The sequence below is a fragment of the Primulina eburnea genome, chromosome 5 (genome assembly GCF_022965805.1).
Source record: "Primulina eburnea isolate SZY01 chromosome 5, ASM2296580v1, whole genome shotgun sequence".
Lineage (NCBI taxonomy): Eukaryota > Viridiplantae > Streptophyta > Magnoliopsida > Lamiales > Gesneriaceae > Primulina > Primulina eburnea.
Genome location: NC_133105.1, coordinates 2,780,363 through 2,795,588, shown reverse-complemented (window position 1 = coordinate 2,795,588; position 15,226 = coordinate 2,780,363). Strand labels below are relative to the sequence as shown.

The 15,226-nt window shown below is 34.4% G+C and overlaps 2 protein-coding genes across 3 annotated transcripts; both read right to left on the bottom strand.

Annotated features, from left to right (window-relative positions):
* Window positions 1-3,245: 3,245 nt before the first annotated feature.
* On the bottom strand, window positions 3,246-6,365 carry LOC140832276 (leucine-rich repeat extensin-like protein 3). Its single transcript, XM_073196187.1, is given in 2 exon segments — window positions 3,246-4,801; window positions 4,803-6,365. Coding segments are annotated over 2 exon segments (2,322 nt in total). The 5' UTR covers window positions 6,101-6,365; the 3' UTR covers window positions 3,246-3,777.
* Window positions 6,366-11,140: 4,775 nt separating this feature from the next.
* On the bottom strand, window positions 11,141-14,792 carry LOC140832288 (uncharacterized). 2 transcript variants are annotated; one of them, XM_073196207.1, is made up of 4 exons: window positions 14,627-14,792; window positions 14,457-14,536; window positions 14,111-14,201; window positions 11,141-11,396 (listed from the first exon to the last, which is right to left on the bottom strand). In XM_073196207.1, the coding sequence occupies exons 1-4, from the start codon at window positions 14,653-14,655 to the stop codon at window positions 11,357-11,359; spliced, it is 240 nt and encodes a 79-aa protein (XP_073052308.1). In that variant the 5' UTR covers window positions 14,656-14,792; the 3' UTR covers window positions 11,141-11,356. The 2 variants fall into 2 exon arrangements, with proteins under 2 accessions (XP_073052308.1, XP_073052309.1); XM_073196208.1 differs by having other exon boundaries at window positions 11,141-11,401; window positions 14,627-14,791.
* Between the last annotated feature and the right edge of the window lie 434 nt (window positions 14,793-15,226).

The following is a 15,226-nucleotide window of genomic DNA, read 5'->3' as shown; positions in this document are numbered from 1 at the left end:
ATGATGATATTGGGGCAATACAAGGTTTTAAGCCAACTTAGATGGTCAGTATTTTGCAAGTTTTTTGGTTTTTGAGACATTGTAATGCATATATTTAAGATTTACTCATTACATGTCCAGTTTTTTGCTTTATCTTTCTATTTTTCTTTCAATATTAGATACTTGAACCTAAATGGTTTGGATCTAAATTAAGGTGGTAAAAAAGTAGCCACATAATTTAGACTTTATTAGAATAGATGTTTCCTGGTGTAAACAATATTTGACTGAACTAGATATCATTCTAGAGCCGCGGCTGAACTGTCCATGGTTATATATTTTTATTTATAAGTCCATCTGAGAAATTTGAAATTTATTTATTGAGTGAGTTTCATGTGAGACCGTCTCACGGATCTTAATATGTGAGACGGGTAAACCCTACCTATATTCATAATAAAAAGTAGTACTCTTAGCATAAAAAATAATATTTTTTCATTGATAACTCAAATAAGAAATCCGTCTCACAAATAAGATCCGTGAGATCTTCTAACACAAATTTTTACCATATTTATTTTATTATATTTTTATGATAATGAAATTTGCAACCGTTGGATAAACCTCTATCTCAACCCTTGTTTCTACACTCGATATCTTTTCTGATAGGAGTTGATCTTCTTATCGGTAACACCTAACTAATTTGGAGTTATGTTATGTTTTCTTATAAACAAAAAATATATGATTTTTTTACTCAAATTATAAAATATTTTATTCGTATTTTTTTAAAAAAAATATCACTAAATATATTTTTGAATTTTTAAATTAAATATCGCTCGCAAATAAAAGTTATCATAAATTTTTTTTTTACTTTTTAGATTAGATTTTAATATAATCTCTCGAATTTCAAAAAAATAAATTAAAATATATACACATCGCTTGAGAGAAGACACTAGTTGAATAATAGGTCTATTGTGAGAGGTATCACGAATCTTTATCTGTAAAATAGGTCAACTCTAACGATATTCACAATAAAAAGTAATATTTATTCATGAATGACCCAAATAAGAAATCTGTCTCACAAAATACGATTCATGAAATCGTCTCACACAAAATTTTGTCCTAGTTGAAAGTAAATATCTTACAATGATTGAAACCAATGCGAGAATCGGAGAATGAAATGGAGATATTAAACTTTGGGTGGATATTATAGGAAGTGAAAGTTATTGTAGCATAAAGAAAATAGAGACTGTTTGAGCTTTTATGGGCTCTGTATCTTATATGTTATTGGACCCTAGCTGCTTATTTTTGGTCTAAATTTTTATTGGCCCAAATAGAGTATCCATCTCATTTAATGAGATTTTCAAAATATACTCTATGTTTTGCTCTCTTACTAATTTGTTGGGAATTCTTAAATCATTTAATTTATTTCAAATTTATCATGTTTGTATATAAAAAAAAAAAAAACTTTATGTGACATGTTGAGTCGATATATGAAGATCTCACTCATATTTTACTAAACTCGATCTTGAATTCTACTTTTTCAAAGTCCATCTGTGTGATTGTTTTTTATTCGTAACACTGCTTAAAACTTGTGGACCCGCCTTAATCTCAAAACCTAAATAATATAGAAGTTGAAAACATCAATTTCATGTAAATGGGTAGAAATGGAAATCGGAAGTACTTTAATGAAAGAATGACTAAAGTTGCAAAACAAATAATCAAAATTTCAGGGAAAAAAAAAACTAAACAAACAAACTCAATTATGATAACATATCAAAATTACAAGAAGTCAAAATAAAAGTACGGAAAAAGCGGTTAATGAGATTCTACCTATGTGGACACTACCTGAATTTCATTTCAACGGGTAAGATCTTATCACACATACAATTTCAAAAAAAAAAGTGGATCATATATATGCGTGGATAAATCTTGGTCATCCATCTTATCACGTGGACAATGTCCAAATAGATAGAATGAAATAAACCGGAAAAAGCATGGTCACTATTTTTATTGCCCCGCATAGCAAAGAACGCTATGGAAATTGGAACAGAATTCCCAAATTTATTTATAACGGAAAAAAGCAAGTTTCTGAATATAATAATAAGTTTAAAAGCAGAGGTTAATGGCTGACTAGTTAATTTGTAGGGAGTGCATGACACAAGGAAATTGCACATATTACGGCTGATTTTAATGCAAAATTGGAGCGTCTCGTTGTCGGTGAGTGATAAATTAAATGAAGTGCCCTTTGGTCAAAGCCACACGAAATATATTCACTATTTCTTCCTTGTTTACATAATTAAGAAGATTATGTTTTACTTTTATAAACATGGTGCGTGTGAATTTTAATATTATTACATGATATACATATATATATATATATGTAATAATATATTTAGATTGCGTATTTTTTAATAAACGACAAAATAATATTTTACATGGTATAAAATGAGTTCCGAATTTCAAATTCTTTATATAATTGTGATAATTGAAATGTCATACAATAGAAAAAGAAGTCGCATAAAAATTTATGGGATTTTTTCCATTTGAGAATGTAGTTGGATGCTTGTTTTGAAATTCAAATATTAAAATATTGTCAAAATATAGCAAATAAATGAATATATAAAAAATACAAACATAAGATAGTGGTGGCGACGTATGAATTGAGACTAATTTTTTGTGTCGGTAACATTTGTGGGAGATTGTCTTTAATGGTCTTTAATGGTGGATGTTGCAAAAGGGTATACTACAGAAGAGCTATGTATAACGTTGATTTATGACATACACCCAATCTTTAAAGTTGGCTCAAAGAATTGAACTTTGATTTTTTAAATCTTTCAATTTTTTTATCTGTCCAGCACGGGATTAACAGTCGTAGATTTTCAATTCCTTGAAGCATCGAAACATTTAAAATATGTTTTTTTTTTATTACAAATACCACCTTAAAAAAAGATATTTAAGACTGAGATTAGATCTCGAAATTGAGATCAATTGTAACAAATCTTTGCCTTCATAAAAAATACAAAAAATCACAAATATTTCATTTTCTTAATTTATTATGTAATGATCCGACGAAGATAGCATACGAAACATAAATGAGTGTTTGTAGCCAATACATACAAAAAAGATGTAACTATACACGCCAACCAAGAAGCGACTGTATTATAAAAAGGAGGGGTGCATTTCCATTTTGCAGAGATGAAACTGGAGCATACACATCATATAGGGGAAGTCTATAGATCTTGCAAAAATGAAAAATGACACATGGTGTGTTAAAAATCATCGTCATCTTTATTATCGTAAATATTCTATAAATGGGAAAAAAAGAAAATTATAGTATGACATAACGAGTAACAGCGAAAACTCCATCACAGGGGATGGCACACAGCTAGCCATTCTTGATTCTTGATGTGGTTCTCTGGCTATACATACAATTCCTGCAAAACCTACTTTTATTTTTCACAACGTAATTCATACATAATAAATAAGGATTTACATTTCGTCTCCACTCTTTGATCACCACTTTTCTTGTTTTTTCCACAACCAAGCTTCAAAACAATTTATCAAGAATCAATCCTCAATGATGCATTACACATATTCCCGGAACAATATGCTTTCGCTTAATCTCTACTTTGATCTTGTGTGTCGTTTGTTCTCATCCCAGAAATGAGAATCAGGAGTGCCACTAGACAAAGGGTGAGCCCTTTGAGAAATGAGAAGTGAAATAAATAGACGTGTTGGTGATTTAGGGACTGTTTTGTGAGTTCTGGGGTATGGTGGTTTAGAGGAAGTCCCTCTTCAAAAGACTCAATAGAAGGGCGGTGGGGGTGGGGATGCATACGATACGCCAACAACAGGTGGCAGTGGCCCTTCATATATTGGAGCTGGTGGAGGGGGTGAAGGTGATGGTGGCGGAGGAGAATTGTAGTGATATGGTGGTGGGGGTGGCGGAGGAGAATGGTCGTGATAATGAGGTGAAGGTGATGGTGGCGGAGGAGAATTGTAGTGATATGGTGGTGGGGGTGGCGGTGGAGAATTGTCGTGATAATGAGGAGGTGAAGGTGATGGTGGAGGCTTGTAAACATATGGCGGTGGAGGCAGGTGTTCTTCACATGGTGGTGGTGGAGGGGGTGGTTCTATACAAGGTGGTGGAGGAGGAGGCTCAAAATGCGGGGTTGGTGGTGGTGGATGGTGTACTGGAGGGGGTGGAGATGGATACACATATACGGGAGGTGGAGGGGGCGAGTATAACGGTGGGGGAGGAGGCGAGTTATACAAATAAGTAACTGGTGGCGGAGGAGAATGCAAAGGCGGTGGAGGTGGTGGGCTATTTGGAGGTGGCGGTGGCCACTGACAAGGCGCGTAAATAATTGGAGACGGAGGCGATGGAGGAGGTGGTGGTGAGTAAACTGGCGGTGGAGGGGATGGTTGTGGAGGAGGTGGTGAGTAGACAGGTGGAGGAGGTGAAGGTGGTGGAGGAGGTGGTGAGTAAATAGGCGGAGGAGGAGAGGGAGGAGGGGGTGATGGTGGCGGGGGAGATGGGGGAGGTGGTGAGTAAGTAGGTGGAGGTGGAGAGGGAGGAGGGGGTGATGGTGGCGGTGGAGATGGGGGAGGTGGTGAGTAAACGGGTGGAGGTGAAGGAGGAGGCGGTGATGGTGGTGGTGGAGATGGGGGAGGAGGAGAATAGACCGGGGGAGGAGGTGGGTAAACAGGTGGAGGTGGAGGCGGAGGAGAGTAAACGGGAGGTGGAGGCGAAAAAATCGGGGGAGGAGGTGAAGGTGGCGGTGGGGAATAAACTGGCGGAGGAGGTGACTGCACCACCACTGACGGGTGGTGAAGGAGGCGGCGGCGGTGGGAGAGAAGGAATAAACGGGTGACACTTGAAAGCCCCACAATGAATTTTCTTAGACAAGAACAATTTACACTGTCCCGGGGACCTCTGTGCGGGCCTATTAGGCAAACAATTCCGGCGGTCATCAAACGCCGGCAAAGCCAAACATACCGGTGGCTCGCCCGTGAAGAAATTATAAGCATAGGTGAAATTCTCCAAGCTAGGCAGCTCACAAATGCTCGCCGGAATCTTACCCGAAAACATATTATGTGCCACATTGAACTGCTCCAAATTCACCAGTCCACCGATACTCTCCGGCAACGTGCCCAACAAGCCATTATTGCTCACATCTAATACAGTCAAATTCTTCAACAATCCAATCTCACTCGGAAAACAAGACCTCAATTTATTGCCCATAAATATAATCTCATTAAGATTACTCATATTTCCAAGACTCGCCGGCAGGCAGCCATGGAACCTGTTGTTAGCCAAAACTATTACAGAAACAGGGGAGTTACCGAAATTATCCGGCAATTCAAAAGCAAATCTGTTGTGGTTGATAAATATAGCATCTAAAGGCTTATCAAAAAGCTCGGGCGGAACGGTACCTTCAAACTCATTGAATCTTATATCCAAATAAATCAACTTAGGCAAGCTTAAAACAACATAAGGGAATTTCCCAGCGAACCTGTTGTTGCTCAAATCAAGCTCGAACAGTACCTTCAAGTTCTTGAATTTCTTCGGCACAGTCCCGCAGAATCTGTTGGAATTGATGTGAAAGAGACCCAGATCTGTGAGAAGACCCAGCTCTTCAGGAAGATACCCCGCAATGTCGCCGTGGTTAAGATCAATACCAGCAACCGTAAGGATTGAATGGTTGTCAAGTGCAGGAGCACAAAACACCCCTTCATACCGGCACACGTTAGATCCAACCCAATTGCCAGTCAAGTTGTAGGGATCTGAGAATATGGCGAGTTTCCAAGCTTGTAAAGCAATGTACGCATTTCTTAGCCTCGGGTTATCGAACACCAGCGAAGGGTCAACCTTCACATGTTCTCCTCTATCACCGAATTCATCTATGTAGTAGAGAAGTTGCCGTCTTTTGATGTAAAGAGCTTCCGAATCTGTAAGCGGTCCATTCCTGCTGATTTCGACATTGGAATGCAATGCATGAGCATGAACATGGCCTGTCTCCGAAGAAGAAAGCGACAGCAAAGGAAGAAAGAACAAAAGACTGCTCAAATACAAAAACCCACTACAAGAATTGAAATTTCGCTTCATTTCACATGTACCAGACATGCAACAAGCTTTTTCTGAGCGTTTAGTGTTTAGTTTCTGAAAATGTAGTTCTTGCTCTCCTTCTGCTTAGAATGTGCAGATCTGAGAGCAAGGTATGGGCGGAAAACGAAGGTGGGATATGGTATATGGGATATGGGCGGCGGCGGCGGAGGCCGCGGAGGCGGTAGCGGTAGAGGAGTGAAGGAGAAAAAAGAGCTACTTTGACTTGGAGATGGTATGTAAAGGAATATGAGAGAAATAAACAGCTTGCAAAGCTAAAGACTGACAGCTAAATCACAGCTCAAGCCCACTATATTATATATACTCACTAACCCTCTCGCTATCTCTATTTTTAATTTATTTATAATTTATCATAATTATATATTATATATTAAATGGAATAATAATAATTAATTAATTAAATTAATTAATTAATTAAATTGTCATTGAATATATATATATATATGATAATTTTATTATTTAAGACTAGCTAGTTTGAAATTTTTGTTTCGATTACAATCGATCGACATTATTTTAGTCGATGTAAGAGTCAATAACCTTGTTGATGTTTATTTATGATTTCAATATTTATACAAAATGTTCTAGAAGATGACTTCTTAAAAATATGATACACACATATTTTATAGTATTCTAATTTGTAATTTTGCCGTAGGTGTCATGCAAATTTTTTTGGGCTATTTGATTTTTAATAAATGTTAGTTTTTTCATAAGGAAATAATGCTAGATATGTGGAAGCTTCATAATATATATAATAAGAAAATTATTCTCAATATGTTGGTCGTGTGTTTTGTTTTGTTTTTTTTTCAAAAAAAAAAAAACCGATTTTGTCTATTCTTTTGTAATTATTTTTCGATCTTAAAAGAAAAGGTATTATTGGCTTAAAAGAAGAAATGACGTAAAGAATGGGGTTCTGAATTACTTGCACAAAATTTAAAAGAAAAGGTGGAGGAAATCTCTACATCCACAAGTTCTTTCTTAATCTATATGCACATATTCTATATACAAGTGACCATAATTCCGGGTGTGAATATGGGCATAATGGCATATATAACATTTTATATCCTATTTCAAGAAGCAAAAAAAACATAATATATCCAAGATACTAATTTCTAAGTACTCCACGCTCAAATTTTTTTTCGAAAATAGAAATTCGCGGACGTTATTTTTCAGTGCACACTTTGTAAATTTTAGTAAAAAGAATCAAAGACATGAATCCATGATCAATCGTCGTTCACTTACTTCATCAACTTTATAATTTTTTTTGGCAAGCATAAATATGGAGAAATTGGTATAATAAATGAGGAAAAAGAGAAATAAGAGAGGATAAGTCCCCAACCGAATGTAGGCAACTTTATTCAATCTCAACCAGGACATTAATAAATACTCAACGCGCTCCTAACGTAAAGCTTATGATATTTACTCAAATTTTAAATTCAGCTTCTTTACTTTATTATAATAAATAAGTATATACTATTAATGTCCGTTACTTATGTGATATTTTAAATCCATGTCAGTTTAATACTGTATTTATTTTCAAATTTTCCAATTTTTCATCGTACTTTGACAACACAAAAACTTTTGTCAGATAGTTTCACGAGTGAATTTTGTGAGACTGATATCTTATTTGAGTTACGCGTTAAAAAATATTAATTTTTTATGTCAAACATATTACTTATTATTATAAATATGAGCATTATTGACTCATATTACAGATAAAGATATGTGACATCGTCTTATAAAATTTATTTTTTTTCCTGTTGGTTTGGTTTTAAATTTATTAATGTGTATTTAAATTTTACCATATTCTAGATTTAGAAGTATGTGGAAATGGTATAAAGCGTGGAAATGGTTGGCCGGCCAACTGGATGCGCGTTAGATTTTGGATATTTAATCCCGTTGAAGCTGAGCCCAAATTGTTCGTTTCTGTAACTTTGTTAACTTTTTGGTGAAAATGTTATATTCCCTTTTGATTTGAATCTCGACAATATTTTGAATTAAAATAGGAAAAAAGTTAGTAAAATGTCGATTTTAAATTATCTGATTTCATGTTTGTGTTATTATTGTTACAGTTGAATTTGGACATATAGATTTGAAATCTATAAATTTCGATTATATTTTTATCGTAACAATGAAACAATAAATGAAATCATAAACAGATATCTTACTTATTTACATAATTGTAACACTAGGTATAATACATTTTAAATACATTCATTATTAGGTAAAATTGAAATCCGTCGTAACTAATATGAAAGACGTGGGTTGAAGTTTATGATCTTCTTTTTTTTAAATTACAAAAATACATTTGAACATATTTGAAATCCATCCATTCAAACACAATTTAAGTGTATTTAGGTCCAATTTTTTAAATGAGACCGCACAATTGAATTTAATTATTAATGACTCTTGAACTTTTTAAAATATTTTTATTTTAAAAAATAGTTTTAACGTTTGGATGATTCAATATAAACGTCATTGAACACACCATTCTATACATATGCAAGTATCTTCCATTTTTCCAAAGTTGACAAAAACTTGTATGAAGTCGTATTTTGTGAGATGAATCTCTTATTTGACTCATCAATGAAAAGTATTATTTTTTATGATAAGAGTATTATTTTTTATTGTGAATATCGGTACGGTTGACCCGTCTCACATATAAAAATTCGTGAGTCCGTCTCACAAGAGACCTACTCTCAAAAATTTATTTGTTCGGTTTTGATTAAAGCAAGGCTTAATTAATTAAATTGTATAGTCATGTCAATCAGATTTAAAGGACAATTCTTCATTTCAACTCACCAATATGTGTCCTACATATCTTAGTAATGAAAGATATTTAATAATGCTATGATCAATCCAATTTCAATATTTTGGGTAATGACCCTAATGAGATATCCAAATCTCCACATTTATCAATACATGTGTCGTATATTGGTTTTTGAGTAGATTTCATATCTATTATTAAATATTCTTCACTGAATACATTATTTGGATAGTAGTTTATAGGGGTTTATTTCATACTACTCATATGGACATTGCCCTCATGATGGGATGGATGATCAAGATTTGCTCATGCATATATAGGACCCACTTTTTTTTTTTTTAAATTATATATGTGGCAAGATCTTATCCATTGAAATGAAGTGAAGATAGTGCCCTCATAGGTAGGATTTCATTTCCCGTTTATAGGTACCATGAAATTTCTTCTGTTTTTCTAAATGTCTGCATTTTTATACATTGTTTTTTGTTCATATATGTTGTACTATGTTTTCGTAATAATATTATATTAACTATACCATGATCACCGCGATCATTTCACCGTCACGCATTTTGAATATGTTTTATAGTGATTTATTAAGTTATTTTTAAAATTTCGAATCCATTGATCCAAATTGTAAGTTGGGATTTCATTATCTTAGTTTAGAGGATTGAGAAGAGCCCCACTTCAGCAGGAGTTAAGAAATAGGGTGTGCGGGTATAGAGAAGCACTGGCCAATGTTGGGTGGGAAGGGTGAAGCTCGGGATATTACATCTCATTAGATTTAGGAGAATCTGATTTGACAACCTTTTCCACACAAAAAAACCAAATATCAAAATAAATATCTAAAACACTATACATTTTCGTACAAATTAGAAAATCGATTATGGTGGTTTCGATTAGTTTTATGATAATTTTGTCTGTCACAACTTAAAATGGTTACATTAAAATGGTTAAATAAGAGTTAAGTAAATCAAACACCATAAAATCAAGGGACAAGCAATCTATAATAATGTCAATAATATCATTTTAAAAAAACTATCTTCGTTTCTATTATATTGTAAAAATAATTTCAAAAAAATCCTTGAGATCGTCTCACGAGTCAATTTGTGAGACGGATCTCTTATTTGGGTCATCTATAAAAAATTATTACTTTTTATGTTAAGAGTATTACTTTTTTATTGTGAATATCGATAGGTTGACCGATCTCACAGATAAATATTCATGAAACCGTCTCACAAGAGACCTACTATTATATAAAATATTGCTTCTCTTAGTGAAATGTCCATTAATTGCAGTACTTGTGAAGAAAATTAAATTTTGAAACCGGAAGATGCACGGACAAGGCTATAATAATGACATGTAAAAAATAAAACGAATATTATAGTTCAACAAATATTGTCAAACGTAGAAGTATAGGACAGCACGTCTGAAAATAAACCAACAGTAACTTCCGTAACTCCCCAAACTCAATGGAACGTCTCCTTCAAGTACTTGTGTTTTTCCTCTTAAAAAAAGGTACTTGTCTTTTTTATTTTATTTTTTAAAGTTTATTATCGAAATAGAAAGGGGAAAAAAATATAATATAGTTGGTAAACATTTTCTAACCGACACTTGTAATTTTGTTTGCCCATGTCAAAATTCATCTAAAATCCATCCGATGGCATTGATTGTTGAACAAAAGTAATGACAAATCAAGGTTCATTTACTTACTTCTAGAAAAAAATAATAAGTTTCAATCTCAAAGAATACATCACCTCCAAACTTTATTTTTTTTTTAAATATTAGTATTTAGTATGTGACTTCTTCATAAGATTGTAACCATCGCAAAAACATGTATGACCGGTTAAATGTCCAAATGAGCACAAGATAGGATACGAAGATCTCATTCATCGGATGGAAATCATACTTCACAAAAGTTAAATATGAACTTAAATTTATTTTTTAACTTGAATAATGCAAGCACCCTTCTTGGCCAAAGATGTAAGAAAGTCGAATTTTGGAAAAATTTCAAACTAATGTTCTATCAAGAGTAAGTTCGACTGCTCCATTTGCTAGATCCAACATGATGGGACACGAGATTAATCAACATTGATCAGTCCCATTTGGCCGATACATGGGCCATGGATTTTGGCCTTCGGGTAGTGGATCGAATTTTCCACTGTCAAGAGTCTCAAGACACACTTTTGCAAGCGAAAAGCACAATTTCGTAGCAGCAAACTTGAATCAATTGAATTATAAGAGTTCACATTAGCGGCTTGGATACTAAAATAGATGGAAACTGAGCAGCAGAGTTCATACATTTTTATTAAGCATGGAACTGGACCGGATGTTTTATCACCATATATGGACCTTAAAAGGAGAAACACTCTACCAATTCAAGAAATCCCGACTCAGCATTTCATTTTGGAGAATCAAATATTTCAAAAGATGAAAATTTTGGTATAAAATAGCAGATCACGCAAGCAGTCTTTCCCAGAAGTTGAACTAGTCCATGCTCATTCACGCCGAATCATTTGCTCTCGGAATCGTAAAGATCTGTTCTAAACATTTGATTAAGGAGGAAGAAAGTAAAGCAATAACAATAAAACACAATGAATCATAAATGTCATTCTCATATGTTGATATTTAACTATTTACTGTTTGAAAATTGTTGAAAAATGTGAATGCAGACAACTCCGAACATTAAATTGAAGATCGCCTAGGTAGATGCATATAGGTAATAAATTAGGCCATAAAATTTTTTAATGGTCATCATATATCATTAAGTACAACCAAATCCAACTGCCGCACTGTTAAGAAGTGAATGATCTTAAGTGCCATAGCACAGCTAGGAGTGTTATGTTAAAAGCAATATCACCAGACTCATTAGTCATTCCAGTATGCCCTCAGACTTCATCAGAAAATCACAAAATATACAGGACATTCCATACCGGATAACCAATGAAATTATTACTTAAAATGTCAGTTCTAGAAATCATTCCATGTAGAAAAACAACAATTGGAAATTTAATGTGGTGCTTAGACAAGTATAAACAAGTTAAGCGGCCACCAGGAATGCGATAGAGCAGATATACCAAGTGTTTGTTAGTATTCCATTTTATACTGAACATGGCCCAAAAATCCGGACGAAAGTATGAGTTTGCAAAATAATTTTTTTTTGGATTCTTCACATGTTTGCAGAAGCGAGTATTTTACTTAAAAAAATGAAGAAGTGAGTGTCACATTGTACTTTAGAGTAGGGATTCTACAACTAGTCTTTAATTGTTTATGCATCAGAACTTACTTAAATAGCTATTGACCTGGCATATCAACCAGGTCAAATCATTATGAAATGATTCCAGACAATGTTATAAATCGCAACACTCCTAAATTTGATTTCTTTATCTTGCGAATCAGTATAAGGTCAACAATGAATATCCACCAGATGGGATAAAAAAGACAGAAGCACAAGCAAGCTGAAAAAAGAGTTGCTTACCATACAAGCGACAGAGCGTGTTTTCTAATGGTTTTCGGAGGACGTTTTTCAAGTTTATAGCCCTTTGAACTCAATAAATGTTTTATCCAATCCAGGTAAAAACCAAAATGATTCATCTTCTAAATGACCAATCAATTTTGGCAGAGCAAGGTATCAAAGCAGTAGACAGTCAAGACGTACACGGAGGCCAAGTTTCGTATTGGGAAGATAACTTATGCTCCAATGTTAAACTTCTAAAAACCTAAACCTGATAATATCATGTCAAACTTATGTCAGGTTTCGGGATGTGTCCTAACAGGCAGCTCCAACTGAAGGAAGGCTGTTCTATTGAATCCCAAATTATCATAATTTGATCAGTGTATACGCGAATTCTAGTAGAATCGAAAAAATTCCATTACTATTTTATGAAATGGTTACTCCAAGCAAAATGTGTGTGTGTGTGTGTGTGTTGGGGGGGGGGGGGGAGTGCGCAGAGAAAAGTAAGATCATCCTCGTTTTCGAGCTTTCATTGCTGAACAGAAATCAAGCAGGTGATGTGAAAGCTAGAGCCATGCTGATAACTTAATTGAGAAATATTTTGATGGGGAGAGCCTGCGATAATCACCCTAACCTATGCATATAGATTGTAAGTCATCCATAAAAAAAACTGTATAGTAATAAGAAGTTCAATTGGACCAGATGGTATTTTTTTTCGCATTTTTTTTGCTTCCTATAACCTCAGAGAAAAGTAAGATCATCCTCGTTTTCGAGCATTCATAGCTGAACAGAAATCAAGCAGGTGATGTGAAAGCTAGAGCCACGCTGATAACTTAATTGAGAAATATATTGATGGGGAGAGCCTGCGATAATCACCCTAACCTATGCAAATGGATTGTAAGTCATCCATAAAAAAACTGTATAGTAATAAGAAGTTCAATTGGACCAGATGGTATTTTCTTTCACATTTTTTTGCTTCCTATAACCTCAGGTTCACAGTATAATATCTGTACAAAATCCCTGAGATTGTGTTTGGTTGGAGAATTTGATCTGTGTGGACTTATTTGATTTGCGGAAAAGATCTAAAACTTGGATTGCAGATCACTTTGATATTGAATGCATAAAAAAATCCATTACAATTGCTCATACGAAACTTTAAGTTTACATGGAATGAAATTGAAATCTCCAGATACCAAAACCATTCAAATGCAACCTGAATTCTAATGATTATCACTTAAATAATTGATACAATAAGGCAAGATGCAACCGGAATTTAAATGCAACATGTTTTCTTGAATTTAGAGATCAATTCACGAATCTTTATGTTGATTCTTGTTACTAACAAGATGCATAAGCGACATATTTTTCTGGTCAGGATGGAAATCTTACATGTCTAACATTCGGCGGAGTGCACTAGAGGATCCAATGTTTTGAGGAACAAAGCTCTCGTGATCATCTAATTTTCTTGAAAAAACATATTCAGCATGAGATCAACCAATAAATCGATCAAACATCTCATCTAATTTCCATTGCATAACATCAACTTCTTACTGAGACAACTCACATCACAAACTTGAAATCTACATTTTTTAGCACTTAATAAATCCAATGGTTGTATCTCGGTTAATGAGAGGTTTGATCTGCATAATTGCACATGTTTAGGCCATTTAGGTTGGCAAAAACAATGTCTAAGATGATGGCCAACAAACACAAAATCAAGCCTCTGGATAGAAACAGTGACACCCCGTAGCAATGAACTAATGATAGATAAATACAGAAAAATAAATAGAAAGGATACACCAAGTAGAACCCATGAGCAAAGGCACCAACCAAGACTGTTGTAAACAGTCGATCCCTCAAAACCGGTCTATGTCGGAGCGAAAGCCGAACTGTTAGGCATGTAAAGTATTAAGATTTACACAAGCCAGGTATCAGGATATGCAAATCAGGGCATGGGCGCTGGCAAACCGGGCCCAAAATGCAGTCTCCCCATGCAAAAGTAAAAAAAAAAAAAAGAAGCTTGATTATTAAAGAAGATACAATTGCAGCACTTTGAAATGCATTAAATCCCAGAGTCTCTCGAAAATCGAACACAATTTCGACCCAATTTGAAAATTACTCACACGGAGAGGGGAATGACTTACTGAGAGGAAGAACAGGAGCATAGATTAACGGAGCCAAAAATTTGAACGGAGGACCTTTCTTTTGTTTCCTAAAGGCGTTCCTTTGGAAACAGACAAAGCAATTCGATTAAAACAAACAAATTTACAAGAATTTAGAGAGTGGTTTAGGATTTTTTTCGTTGCAGACTTACTGAGTCGATGGATCAGCCGGCGACGCCATGGTACCTGGAAGGCTCCAAATGATGAGAGATCAGAAGAGCTGGTTGGTTGAATAGGTTGGATGTTCCTGCAATCTCACGGACATGTTTTATTTTTTGAGAAAGGCATGTTTGATTTCATGTACTCCCAAATAAAAATAAATAAATTGGATTTTTTTTTACGGAGAAAAAAAAAATATAAAGAGTCTCAACAATGCAATATTATTTTTGCAATGTCAAATGTTCACACAATTAGAGCTATCAATTATGACTGAGTCTCATATAAGATCATGTTATGGATCCTAATATGTGATACATGTCAACCCTATTGATGTTCACAAGAAAAAGTAATACTCTTAGTATAAAAAATAATACTTTTTCATAGATGATCCAAATAAAATACCGCCTCACAGATACAACTTGTGAGACCGTCTCACGCAAATTTTTGCGTTCAATTATAAACCATCCTATTTTGATATGATATCAATAAAATTACAACATTTTGATAAAAAAAAAACCCATATTTGAAATGGGCATGAACGATGAACAAAGGCTGCAAACATGGGTCGGGTCCAAGAGGAGGAGCGAGTGCCA